The sequence below is a fragment of the Choristoneura fumiferana genome, chromosome 3 (assembly GCF_025370935.1).
Source record: "Choristoneura fumiferana chromosome 3, NRCan_CFum_1, whole genome shotgun sequence".
Classification (NCBI taxonomy): domain Eukaryota; kingdom Metazoa; phylum Arthropoda; class Insecta; order Lepidoptera; family Tortricidae; genus Choristoneura; species Choristoneura fumiferana.
This window is the reverse complement of record NC_133474.1, coordinates 8,373,934-8,387,976: the sequence shown is the minus strand read 5'-3', so window position 1 is coordinate 8,387,976 and position 14,043 is coordinate 8,373,934. Positions and strand designations below refer to the sequence as shown.

The following is a 14,043-nucleotide window of genomic DNA, read 5'->3' as shown; positions in this document are numbered from 1 at the left end:
TAATAAACCGTCTTTGCGGGCTTTGAGTCGTTAAGCCTCGAGGTATTTAGGGTTCGAGTCTTTAAGCCTCGAAATGAGCGTTTTTCACAACACTATGTGGAGGTCCATATTTAATGAGCTATAATAATTACCTTGCTCATCCGCAGCCTATAGGAACTGAAGCAGCATTTCCACCAATAATGTGCGAGGTTGTGTTGCGAAGAATGTGTTTTTGACTAACAATACAAACGCTTGATTTACCTCGTCCGCTCGCTCAGCTGTTTCCACCAGAGATGTGCTGTGCGAGGGTGTTGTGAATGAAAAGTTTCTATTCATCCATCAGCCTATATACGTTCCACTGCTGGGCACAGGCCTCCTCTCATAACAAGAGGGCTTGGGCCATAGTTCCCACGCGGCCCAGTGCGGATTGGGAACTTCACACGCCACCATTGAATTGCTTCGCAGGGTTGTGCAGGTTTCCTCACGATGTTTCCTTCACCGCAAAGCTCGTGGTAAATTTCAAATGTAATTCCGCACATGAACTTCTAAAAACTCAGAGGTGCGAGCCGGGGTTTGAACCCACGACCCTCTGTTTTGAGAGGCGATAGGTCAAACCACTAGGCCACCACGGCTTACAGAGTTTCTATTGGTCGATGAAAAACATATTCCTCGCAACACTTCCTCGCACATCTCTGGTGGAAACGCTGCTTAATTGTTATAGGTCATAAACATTTCTATTTCACTAAATAATTAAAACCGTGCTCATGATGTTCAAGAGCAAGCTTTTCATTTATCCATTTCTACAGTATTAAGACTTTTGCGTGGTCGTAAGATGTATCTATCAAAAATCTGTTGGTAAGATAAAGTTTAACATTGTCTATTCCAGAGAACACTTCGGCCAAAAAATTCTGCTCAAATGTGAAAGCTTAAAATTTAGATTGCAAGCACCAATAGATGGTGACAAGGAACTCTTGTGTCAAGTGGAGCCTTACTTCACTTACCTGGCTCTGTACGATGCTAGAAGCGGCAAAAAGCTTACTGAGAACTTCCATTTCGACCTAAACCATACCGCTGTGAAAGATCTAGTCAAGGACACTGAGTGTACTAACTCACTAGTCGAGAATTTTAGCTATGATGTTAAATTAGATGTTAAAATGATCCCGGACGAGTGGTTCAGGTCAAAAAGACAGGTATGAAAAATTTCAAGGACTAATTCGAGAACGCGATAAAATTAGTCTGTATACAGTATATTCGAAGTATTCTAAATTGCTATTGAAATTGCTACCTAATTATGGTTCCAGGCGGTGCTGTCTATAAACAATCCCCATCCAGACTTGTTTCTTGTAGTGAAGATTGATAAAATATTACAAGGGCATGTAAGTCAAGTCTTGGAGCCCTACCTCAAAGCTACTAAAGACCCTCGATTAGGACTCAAAGTCCACAAAACTGTGCAATCATACGCTCAGCGAGTTGGAACCTATAGGATGCCATTTGCGTGGACAGCCAAACCATTATTCAAGTGAGGATAGTTTAAATTAAGGTTGTATAATTTATGTAAAAGTAACAAAATAATATTTGAATTAATTCCAATTTTTAGGCTTTATAGTAACGATCTAGACACGACTCCAGAATTCCCAGCCATTTACCGGCAAGAACCAAATAAAATGTCTGACGACGATTTATTGAAAATCTTGTCGGACTTTAGGAAGCCTGAAAAATTATCAAAATTGACTGTGATACCTGGCTGGCTCAATATAAGCATTCAGCCGAGTAATGAACAAATACCAAGTGAGTAACAGTGAATTGAGTAGTCACTTGCATTCAACTTGAATCAAAGTACCTTCAAATTTACCTGCATTAGTGTCAAAAAATACAATAGCCAAATACTTAGTAGCGAGCTATTTGAAACCAGCCGCTTTTAACACCTTTGAACTAGTGTTCTCGTAAAGATAATAGTCGTTTTTGTACCTTTTAAATACAATGAGGGACAGCTTTGTCTTCAGATTGGTGTAACTGAAATGTAGTTAGCGCGCGCGAAGCGTTCAGACTATGAGAACTTGTTACCTTTCATGATACATTGCAACGATGGAGATGGCAATTTTTTTCATTGCAGGCTACATTTTGTTAACGCTTGGTAAATACTGGTATTTATTCGAGCGATTTTCCCGTATGATTTTCGAGGGCATATTTTGTTATTTAGTAGAAGTACAGGACGTTAAAATCTACCACCACTGAAAATGAGGCGGTTGAAATGCTCGAATAAAGACCTATCCACCGCAAGGCTAAAGGTTTTATAAAAACACTTTGTTTTCTAGATTGTATGACAACAGCATACGCGGCTTTAAAACCATTCCCGCTGCCGCCATCAACGCCGCTGACGGTGGAACTGGCGACATTGAACACGGAGCCAGAGCAACCGTACGCTGCCTTCGTAAACCATCTCTACATCCGACCCCTTACACTGAACTTTGAATCGCAGAAAATGTTCGCACGAGCAAGGAATATTGCTTGCGCAATTGAACTGCGAGAAAACGATACAGGCGAAAATAAACCTTTACAGGTAAGCTATAGTAAATTGAAATAAAACATAAGATACTGGTTATAAGTCGAATGTCAAAGTCTGTTTCTATAATGTTTATGTTGCTAAACACTTAAGATTCATTACAACAGTGAACCCATGTGATCGATTAACCACCTCTGCTTTGATATGGGTTAAAATATTTTTTTCACTTCTCATACTCGTGAACTTCGTATTTATGCTAGATGCAGGCGTAGGTGCATCGATTTAGAATACCCTAGATACCCTGCTAACGCTTAAAATGTGTCTTTCTACAACTGTGCTTAAACACCTTTTAAGTACAGTTGCGCTGTTGTCAGTAACGCGTGCTTCGTTATTGGATCAACATGCCGAAGTGCTCCGTAAAAAGTGCAAAAATTATACATTAAAGACGTCGAAAAAGGATAGCATATCGTATTTTCGGTACGTACTAGCTAATACTTTTATAATGTAGTGAATTTGTGGCAAAATACGCCTTCAAACTCATTAAAAACATTATTGTTTTAAATTAATTTCAATAAGTACCTATCTTCATTTGAAACGTCAAAGCCGTCAATTTGTTACGATTGTCACGCGGCATTGTTTATAATAATCTTGTCTACGACCGAAAGCGCTATGGTCTTATTTTGTAGTGTCATAACCGCCAATCGCGCGCACTCGAAATAAAACCTTAACTTTCGTGACATAAGGTTGCATGTAGTAAAAATTTAAATGCTCTTAAGTACATTATGTGTTTTTGATTTGCCTTAGTAGACGCACGCACTTGTAACTTAGCGATGGGATATTTTTGCGACTTGAATTTGTAGGTGCTAGTGCATCTAGGGTATTCTAAATCGATGCGTAGGCGACATAAAATGACTTTTTATGCTCTAGTGCATAAAGTAATATTGGTCGTCTAAGACCGAGGGTATCAGGCGCCAACAGCCACTTGTTCATAAAACTCATTTTACCTTCGACTCAACTATCAACCCCCTCCTGCTGCTCACGTGGCTATAGACGTCTCGGGCCACTATAGCGATATACAGTACAAAAGTTACTTAATTTACTTTGTAAATTCTAGGTTGTCTATGGCAGAGTTGGCATGACATCACAGTATCGGTGTTCGGTGCTGCATCACAATGCAAACCCAACTTGGAGCGACGAGGTGAAAATCAGGCTGCCTACTACCATCACGCCCCTCCATCATCTGCTGTTCACGTTCTACCACATATCCTGCGATTTAACCAAGAAAAATGACGCTAATGTTGAGACTTGTATCGGGTAAGCGAATATTTATACGTAGGTTAATCATGCTACCTATGAAAACCAAATAAATGGGTCACCGTAACTTGGATGGCAGCACCGCCCTAACAAAAACTATGTTAAAATGGCCTTTTGAAATGGGTTATGCTCAAAAGACCACTATATGGGAACCATCCAAATAAAGAGACCTCTCCTGGGGTTTTGAACTTTTTCATGTTATAAAGTAGACCACAACTATATATAAAGTATTTCTTCATTGCAATTGTTTTGATTTGTAGTTACGCGTGGGTGCCACTTCTAAAGAACAACAAGTTTGTCGACGAGATAGTAAATCTGTCAATAGCAACGCATCTACCATCGGGGTATCTGTCTATCCAGCCACTCGGACTTGGTAAAAGGGTGAGTAATTTTGAATTAGACAAACTTATTTCTACAAGTACTTGTAAGCCAAAATATACCTAATACCTTCTTTCTCATGTACAGAATGCAGGTCCAGAAGTTATTTGGGTGGAAGGCGAAAAACAGCTGTTTCGCTGCCAACTAGTCTTAGACTCGACAGTGGCTACTCGCGACGCGCATCTCCACAACCTGTTCGTTCAAGCCGAACGTCTGATAAGGACCAACTCTCCCCCCACCTCGCCGTCGCCGCCGCCTTGGAACGACGTGTGTAACGCCCTCAAAGCTGCGCATGCGATCAAACTGAGCGCGCTCGTGGCTTTCTTGCCGACAATATTGAATCAGCTGTTTGAATTGATGGTGAGGTGATGATGTAATTATATAAAGTTAAGCGAAGATTTGGTCTTAGATGGAGCATGATTGTCCAGTCCATTCACCCTATTATAGTTATTAGTTAATGACGACCAGATTGCAGAAAAAATGGTTAATAAAAGTTATGGCTATAGCCTCTAGTTTCTGTAACGAACTACCATACCAGCTTATATTTTTTTGTTACAGACTGTGGAAAAAAGCTACACTCCAGATATGGGCTATCAAATTGTTAAGTTAATTGTACATTTCATCCACATGATCCATGATTACGGGAGAAAAGATTTGCTGGACAGCTATGTCAAGGTATTTCATTATTTTATTTCTTTTTGAACATGAAACTACCGTGAAATTCACTCATTTTAAATGATAACAAAACTGATAACTCATGTCTGAAATCGATTTAGTAACAAAAATCACGATGAAAACGCGCCGGTATTAGTTTCGTCGGGTAAGTCGCGCGAGCAATGCGCGTGTTGCAGCAGCCGCCGAGTCGCGTTGCTCCCAGAAAAAGGGTTAGGTACGGATTAGCCCGGAACATGTCGAGTCGACCTAAATTCGATTTCAGACGTGAGTTATCCGTTTATTTATCATTTAAAAGTTTCATTTCTTCCAAAAAGTTCTTGCTTTCCAAATTTTTTAACCCGCTACAATCCATTCAAGATGACATTGGACTCTAGAAGGTCACAGAAGAAGGGGTTCTAAACATTTTATTTATTTGTTATTAGAATACGTAATGTATACTGCTAAAAGAAAATAAGGGCCATGTAAATTTCACTGGTAAAACGAAAATACTAATGAATATAATTCTTTATAACATTCCTTGTCTAAAAATGGTTTTATTAGTATAACATAAAAATACTTTTCACTCAGTTAAATGTATTAATTTAAAGACGCAAACATATTTTTGATTTCATATTACCGGTTATTTTTGAGTAGTAGGTATACTTACAAAATAACACAATATTAAACGTAATTTGCTACATAATATTAATTCGATTTATATTTATATAATTTTAATAACTGCGTTTTGTACAGAATATTTCTTGAGCTAACAATATTATAAACGTTCCCTTTCTTGCAGAATGTTGTTTACCTCTGCCTCTTTAGTTATTTTATAGGAAGACGTTTCTGTTTTTAGCAAAATAGGACAAGTTTTTTTTTGTTTTTAAATGATAATATGAAAAATAGCAAATTTATCTTTCTAATATTATCCTATTATTATAAATGCGAAAGTTTGTAGTGAGTGAGTCTGATGTGAGTATGTTTGTTACCTTTCCGCTTAAACGGCTGACGGATTGGGATGAAATTCGGTAAAAGATAGTTTATAACCTGGATTAAACATAAAATACTTTTTATCCCGGGTATTCCCACGGGATAGGGATAAAATTCTAAATAACAACCTCTGTTAGAGTCATGAAATTTGGTATGTAGGTAGTTGGACGTTTGGAATAACAGATAGGTGACTTTTTGACCCGATAAATTCCACGATACCTAAAGGTATAAAATCTTGATTTAACAACCGCAGGGCTAGAGCTAATGAAAACAAGTATGTAGGTAGCTGGACCTCTGGAATAACACACAGGCTACTTTTTATCCGATATTCCCACGGGATAGGGATAAAATTTTGAATAAACCACTGGGCTTAGAGTCTTGAAATTTGGTATGTAGGTAACTGGACGTCTGGAATAACACGTAAGGACTTTTTGACTCGATATTCCCACGGGATACCTAGGGATAAAATCTTAGAATAACAACCACTGGTTTAGATCATGAATTTTGTATGTAGGTAGCTGGACCTCTGGATAACACAAGGCTACTTTTTATCCCATATTCCCACGGGATAGGGATAAAATCTTGAAATAATAACCGCTCGGGCTTAGAGCCATGAATTTGGTATGTAGGTAGCTAGACGTAATTAATAACAGTTAGGTGACTTTTTGACCGATGATTCCCACGGGATACCTAGGATAAAATCTTGAAATAACAACCGCAGGCTTAGAGCCATGAAATTTATGTATGTAGGTAGCTGGACTCTGGAATAACACATAAGCTACTTTTTATTCCGATATTCCCCCGGGATAGGGATAAAATCTTGAAATAATAACCACTGGGCTTAGAGTCATGAATTTTGGTATGTAGGTAATTGGACGTCTGGAATAAACTAGTGGACTTTTTTGACTCGATATTCCCACGGGATACCTAGGGATAAAATCTCGAAGTAACAACCACTGGGCTTAAAGCCATGAAATTTGGTATGTAGGTAGCCGGACCTCTGGAATAACACATAATCTATTTTTTTACCCCGATATTCCCACGGATAGGGATAAAATCTTGAAATATTAACCGCTGAGCTTAGAGTCATGAAATTTGGTATGTAGGAAGCTGGATGTCTAGAAAAACACATAGACGTCTTTTTGACCCGATATTACCACGGATACCTAGGAATAAATGTCGAAATAACAACCGCTGGGCTTAGAGGCATGAAATTTGGATGTATGTCTGGAATAACACATAAGTACGCACTTTTTATCCCGATATTCCACGGTATAGTTTTTCACTAAGGACCCCATACATCTCTGTATATATTATATTATTTCGTATTTTTTCTTTAATTGTATACTGTAGTTTTAAGTATTTTATTAGTTTTTTTTTTTTTTTTTGTTAAATGACTTCAAGTTTAAAGGCGCATTCTTCTTGCAATGATGGTCATTTTCCGGTTAGCGCTGGTAGTAGAATAACGTGTAAAAGTGCCCATATTGCGGCCTATTTACTGAATAAATGATTTGAATTTGAATATTGCATATGAATTTGGATAGGGCGTTTTGAAACAGCACTATTTTAGGGTCTTGAATTTTGTACAGTTCCCTTTCACAACACAACCTGTTGCAGACCACGCCTAAATAGTTTTTTATTAGGAAGACGTTTTGTAAAATCCGAAAATTTTTTTTGTTTGTAGCTATAACACCGAATAAATAGCGTGCGAATCTTTCTAAAGCTAGTATTATTATAAATGCGAAAGTTTGTAAATCTGTATGTTTGTTTCTTATCTACCTCTTCACGTCTTAACCGCTGATCCGATTTAGATGAAATTCGGTCTACAGATAGTACAAGTCCCGGAAAAGGACATAAAATAGTTTTCATCCCGGAAAATAGCATAGTTCCCGCGGGATAGCGATAAACAAATTCTACGTGAACGGCGTCGCGAGTAACAGCTAGTTAATAAATAAATGAAACTAATATTGATGTCTTCGATATTTTAATTAGAATTAAGTTTGGGCCGTACTCTAAAAAAAATCAATTTACGACTTCCTAAAGCGTGCACTATAAAGAGCCTATTTTCCTTCTGTCCATTCCTATATTAAACAGACTGTAAGTCATTGGGAAGTTAACAACTGGTGCATTAATCTGTTACAGTATGTATTTAACTGCGTCGAGTTTAAACTTCACACCGTGTTGACGGCGCCCCTCCATATGTTTGTGGACCCAAATCAGCAAGATTTCCTGCTGGGGCACAAGTTCATGCAATACTCGAGCTTCTTCTTCGATATCATTATCAAAAGCATGGCGCAATATTTGATTAACACTGGAAGGATTAAGGTGAAAACTTGCACCTGTTCGCAGAATATATGTAATATTAAAACATTGTTTAATTTTTCGTTATTTGCTAACCGACTGCAATATATTTTTTAAGTTTGTTACCTCAGAACTCCGTCATTTATGAACCGATTTAAAAAAAAAATTGCGTTCGTCTGAGAATGCTTTCAATTAGGTCCCATAAGGACCAAATCAGGATCTGATGATTGGATCCTAATGAAATCGAGGGAACTCTCTCATGCATTTGCTTTTGAAAATCATCATTTGGTGAAGTGGAACTGATTATGAAGACCACAGTTGACACTCGGAGTTACTATTCAATAACAAGTATTTCACGGGTTGAATTTCAATTACTTTAACACAGTTGCTAAGCAATTTATGCTCCTCGTAATGCATATGATGAAATGGAATAGGTGGTGAAGCACCAGAACTCCTCAATAATGAGTCTCTGCATCGGAAAAAGCAATCTACAGCGTGTATTTTTGATACTACCTCAAACTGTAACTAGACAAAAATTTTAGTGCTGTGAACCGATATCAAAACAAATTTTTAATTAAGAATTAACTACCAGAGCGTAATTAATTTTTGAAATATTTTCGAGCACTATGTAATGCGTACAATAATTTGATACGAGAGAGAAGCGTTCTGTAACAGCTGTCATGTCAACAAGTGCGACGTTTTGAACAAAAATAAAGTAGTATCACATAGTGATACATTGCGTGCTAATTAATTTTATAAGGAAAACAATAAGTCTAATTTTTTTACTAAAACATGTGATAATTAGGGCCTTCACTAACTACCCTTAAAGTTTGAGGTAGTATAAAAAATACACGCTGTATTGTAAAAGGTGACGAGCAGTTGACATCAAACTATTGTATCTTAGATTATATACACTAGAAAGCGTGAAAAAAAAAATTATATCAAAAAATTGAACCGACTACAAAAAAGCATGAAAATAATTTTCTACCAGCCTGAAGTCGGTGCGTCAGCACGAGCCAGCAGGAGTGATTGAAGCCCAATAATGTAGTGCGTAGGTGAAGTAGGCGACTAAAAGTCCACTCGTGCAGGCTCGTGCTGAGGCACCAACTTCAGAGTGGTAGAAAATTATTTATTGTTTTTTTGTAGTTGGTTAAATTTTAGATACATATTTTTTATTTGTATAGATGTCCCGAAACGAAAGGTTCCACGCCGACCTCCTAGATAACATCGAAAAACTTGTGACGACTGTTGAACCTTCATATATTCTGCAACAGCCGATGCAGACACATATATTCAACAAAAATCTTGCCGTATTTCTTAAGGTAAGATACCAAATAAACTTATACTTCGCCAACTCTGCTCATGTGACGTTTTCTGTAGTTAATTTTGTTGTGATTTATAGTTTTCATTTATACTTGTCTTTTTTACAGTCGTGTCTGTCGTTTGTCGATCGCGGATTCATATTCCGCCAGGTCAAAAGGTATCTCGATAAGTTCAAAATGTGCGAGCCTAAAGCACTGTTTGATTTCAAGTTCACGTTTCTACAGACGATATGTTCGCATGAACATTATGTGCCGTTTAACTTGCCACTGCAAGCTAACAAGCTGGGGAAAGATCTGAATGAAGGTATGTAGCGAATTTTATTTGTTAGGATGGTGGTTGTTAATTACAAATATTACAATTCTAAACTGACGGGCTTTATTGTACAACCTATGATATTTAACTTACAGATCCAGCAAAACTGAAACTGTCAGAGGATTTTATAATGAGACATTTTCTCTCGGGCACTCTTCTGAAGCAAGTAAGCATTTTTAAATATGTAATTATTTTAATATCAAACCTTACTCGAAATGTCAGTTTCAGTTCAGGTCAACTCTGATTCTGACTTCTCGCACAAGTTTACTAACGGCTTCTATGCCGTAGGAATTAAATTTGTAACTGTGATTTAAATTAATTATTGGCCAATTGCAATGTGAACTGTTATAGGTAGAACAGTCACTCCGAGAGGCGCCTCAAAAGCGCAGAACGGCACTGGGCGTGTTGCGAGCGTTGCTAACAAAGCACGAGCACGACGACCGTTACCGGTCGCGGCAGTGTCGCGCACGACTCGCGCAACTGTACGCGCCATGGCTCACTGTCGTCCTAGGTAAGTGATACCCGGCAAGCGCTGCTAACTGTACAGTTACCCATTTTACGAACAGCTTGTCAATAATATGGATCACAATTTTTTCCTTACATAACTTAACCTATCAGTTACCTTGAAGAAATGAGAGACCGTAAGCAAGAAATTTTAATGAATTGTGTTGTAACTGTACCGCATGCATACTACCTGACTCGTATCTTCAGTATAAGCGACAGGAAACTGATAGCGGTGGAAGCGCTCGTAGAACCACCCAAAACTGATGTTGTTGTTGTAGTAACTGGAATGTTAATGGCCAAAAACGTTTGTGTATAAAATGTTTATTTTGAACAGAAAACGCCCACCGCCTTGTCACCAAAACTCTTGCCAGTCCGGTCTTAGAGAACGGCCATGATAAGATTGACGGCGATGCTACCGCAAACCCTATCCTCAACAATACAGTGAAGGACGTGGCATCGGCTAGCAGTACGCCGCGCCGAAACCGTCTCACCCTACATTTCGAACACACATCTGCAAGGAATTCAGCTCATTTCAAAGACCCACCGGTCGCACAGATCAACAATATGTATGGCAAAGGTGAGTATTCTGATTTGTGTTGTCCAATGCGCACTGGTTTTGTCTTTGTAAATGGTTTGGGAAATGTGTCTCTGTCGCTAATGCACACTGTCAATTGTTATACACGTTTATGTGCAGAATTCAATTCTTATTAGCGCGCCTTTTCAGTCGGATCTATTAATGTCAAACCTTGTACTAGATCACTATTTAAAACTACCTGGAGTCAATCTCAAATAATGAAGTAAAACGCTAAACATACCGTGACCGCTCACACAAAGTTGTTTCACTCAACATGCCATAATATACAAGTCAAGTTCCGGCATAGCTAGTGGCACAGATCTGAGGCTGGCTCATGTGGATGGCTCGAAAGTATACCACCTGCACTTATGTTCGTAGATCACGTAAACAATGCATCGCAAAGCTCTCTAGAGTCTGTGTCGACCATGTCGGGCGGGGATTCGCTCCCGAGGAATGCCGGCCGCCTGGACCTGAGCGATATCGGTGACCAGGTTAATAGGTAAACACTTGCACACTTAAGTAGCTGGGGTTGTGGACAAATAGTTGCTAATTGAATGATATGTACCTACGAAATTTTCTTGTTAATCTAACCTTAATTTTATGAGTTTTCGTTACAGCTTGTGATATCTTAATTGTACATTACTTCAGAGGCCGCGAAATAGGGGATTGCCGGCCGAGTAGTTATAGATGGCAGAGTGTTAAGAATGCCTAACATCCTTTGAAATAAAAATAAAAAAATTGTTTACATAGTAATGAAATCAAACAAAAAAAATACAACTGTACTGAGACTAGATGTTTTCCTATGAATAACGATGATCTTTTAAATTTCTGTGACTATACGGCGATACACAAGACTGCTAGCACGATAAGGTGCGATGAGTTCTAGCTGCTCAGGGTGTTTTTTTTTTACTCTTACTAATACAGTGGGTTAGAGACTTTTTGAACGATAGGTAAAATACACGTGATAACTGTTGAGCTTTAGTAGAACCGAATAAAAAGTTACCTAATTCGAATCACGCATTTATACTTTGTAGATTTTGCTTTAGATACTTGTGATTCGTGTAGCTAAAATATTATTTTTGGGCCGTATACGTAATGCAATCGACACTTATGTATATCTAAGCATTAAAGTTTGACCACAACCCTGCCTTCACAAAACACTGTCATATACTAAAACATCCTTGTGCCGTATACCTAATATGTTCATTCCTCCCTCGTGTTGTCTAGATTCGGTGTGATGTCCGCAGAAGAAGTGCGCGATGTGCTTTTGTGTTTCCTGTTTGTTTTGAAGTACTTGGACGAGGAACGGCTAGTGGAGTGGTGGAAGACGCACTCCACGGCCCAGCAGCAATCGTTTTTCAATGTTTTAGAGTAAGTTTTACCACTTACGTTCTAGTAAGTAACCACTAGTTCAAAACGGCCAAAACAGATTAACAGTAAGTCAATATTCACCGACAGAATAGTTATTGATGTCGATCTATCCATGACTTAAAAACCAAAAATAAGTAGTTACAAAAATACTAATTGAAAAAACATAATTACATATTTTGGCACGTTAGCTAATTTTACTCATAACTGTACTTTATAGAATGATGTACGTCAACTAATTTGGCTCATAGGCAATGTATGTACCTACTACAAATAATTTCTGAAACAGATAACACAGCAACGACTCAATATCACAACGTTCTAACTCGATTATAATATAAATTGATATTTATGAATTATTTTACAAAGGATCTCATTGGCTAAAGTCTTCAATCAGCGTCATTTCCTCTATTTTTGCTTCCAATCTAGAAACCTGTTTTAATTTCTTTCACAACAATTTTACTTCCAGAATATGCGCCGAACAATTCCAGTACATAGGTAGAAAGCGGATATTGTCTGAATTGAAAACAACAACGCCTGATTGTAACGGCAAGCCGAAGCCGATCAAAGCCAGGACGCTGCCCGCCAGAATGACACCGCCTGACTTCTCCAAAGACCCGCCTATCATCGTGGAGAAGAACAATACCGTGAATAGGGAGAATCTTGTTGCTGCGACCACTGTTACCTCTGGTAATTTTGGGTGACACTATTTACCGGCACGGAGAATACCGACATGGAAATACCGGCCCTCTATTCCGTGTACACGCCCATACAAACTGGTGTAAAACTGACAAGAGTTTCTATGGGCGTGTACACGAAATATCAGGCTGGTATTTCCATGTCGGTATTGTACGGCCGGGAAATAGTGTCACCCGTATTTTTTAATGTACCTTATCCTTGGAACAAACAAATTATTAATCCTAACAACAACTTTTCCAAAAAATGTAACGGCTGCATTGCTTCACAGTGCTACCGCAGTTGAGCTATCTAACAGTTCTGAAACGAATCTACTTGCGTAGGAGTAACGGTGCGAATCTCGCGACCCGTACTCGAAAAAATCAGGGACGTCATTCGTGTTTTTATTTACTTTCACAGAGCTGGAAACTATAGCGGAACATGCAGTCGTGTCCGCCGGTTGCCTAGCAACGGAGGTCGGTCTCACCATCATAGATCGGACGTGTTTGTTCACGAAGAACCTTGGTGCCGCAGAGGGCGCCGCCGCTAGACCTTACCTGCGGCTGTTGCAGTTTCCACAGAGCGAGACGCTGTATAAACACCTGTTTGCAGCGTTGAGAGCGTATATCAATCAGTTCTCGGAGACTCTGTTTGAAGGTAAGTTGAGTAAATTTAGAATGTCTTTTTGACGCTAACCCTATGCAAATTTTACTCAGTACGTACTTTTGGATATATATATTAAGATTCTAGGCCATCAGGACGTATAGAACAGCTTTATGTGTTGGTCGGATTGACATTACGGTAAAGACGCGTCGCTGTTTTTTGTCCGTGTTACGGTCCCCTTCACCTTTTTTCCTAGTTGTAAAAAATGAAAGTGTCACCTTAATTCGGAACCTACGTAATAGCGTAATCTTATGTAAATCTCTACGAGGTTTTGGTTACTTAACTGCAAGAGCACTTGTGCGGTTTGTTAGAATTAAGCTATTATTTAATTCAGTTTTTTATTGCAATCACTTTAGCTCGGTACGTATTTGATAAAATTTTACAATTTTCGCCTGTGACATTGTATCAGTAAACTTAAATATTACAACAATACGACTACCTGTATAGATTGTCTAGATTCTTGGCATGCGGTGTTGCCATTTATGTATTTAGCAGCAGAAACAGA

At 38.6% G+C, this 14,043-nt stretch overlaps 2 protein-coding genes across 3 annotated transcripts in view; both read left to right on the top strand.

Annotated features, from left to right (window-relative positions):
- Window positions 1-12,785, top strand: part of LOC141445690 (uncharacterized) — a 26,702-nt gene extending 13,917 nt beyond the window's left edge. Inside the window, 15 exon segments of the mRNA XM_074111579.1 lie at window positions 812-1,169; window positions 1,281-1,498; window positions 1,577-1,767; window positions 2,295-2,539; window positions 3,597-3,796; window positions 4,057-4,177; window positions 4,262-4,534; window positions 4,733-4,849; window positions 7,961-8,143; window positions 9,304-9,441; window positions 9,550-9,745; window positions 9,850-9,920; window positions 10,106-10,265; window positions 10,593-10,835; window positions 12,670-12,785. Of these exon segments, the coding sequence (XP_073967680.1) occupies window positions 812-1,169; window positions 1,281-1,498; window positions 1,577-1,767; window positions 2,295-2,539; window positions 3,597-3,796; window positions 4,057-4,177; window positions 4,262-4,534; window positions 4,733-4,849; window positions 7,961-8,143; window positions 9,304-9,441; window positions 9,550-9,745; window positions 9,850-9,920; window positions 10,106-10,265; window positions 10,593-10,835; window positions 12,670-12,698 (2,743 nt within the window). The 3' untranslated portion in view covers window positions 12,699-12,785.
- The window catches only part of Ziz (dedicator of cytokinesis protein Ziz), a 99,911-nt gene that overhangs the window by 44,352 nt on the left and 41,516 nt on the right, over window positions 1-14,043 (top strand). The window lies entirely within an intron of this gene.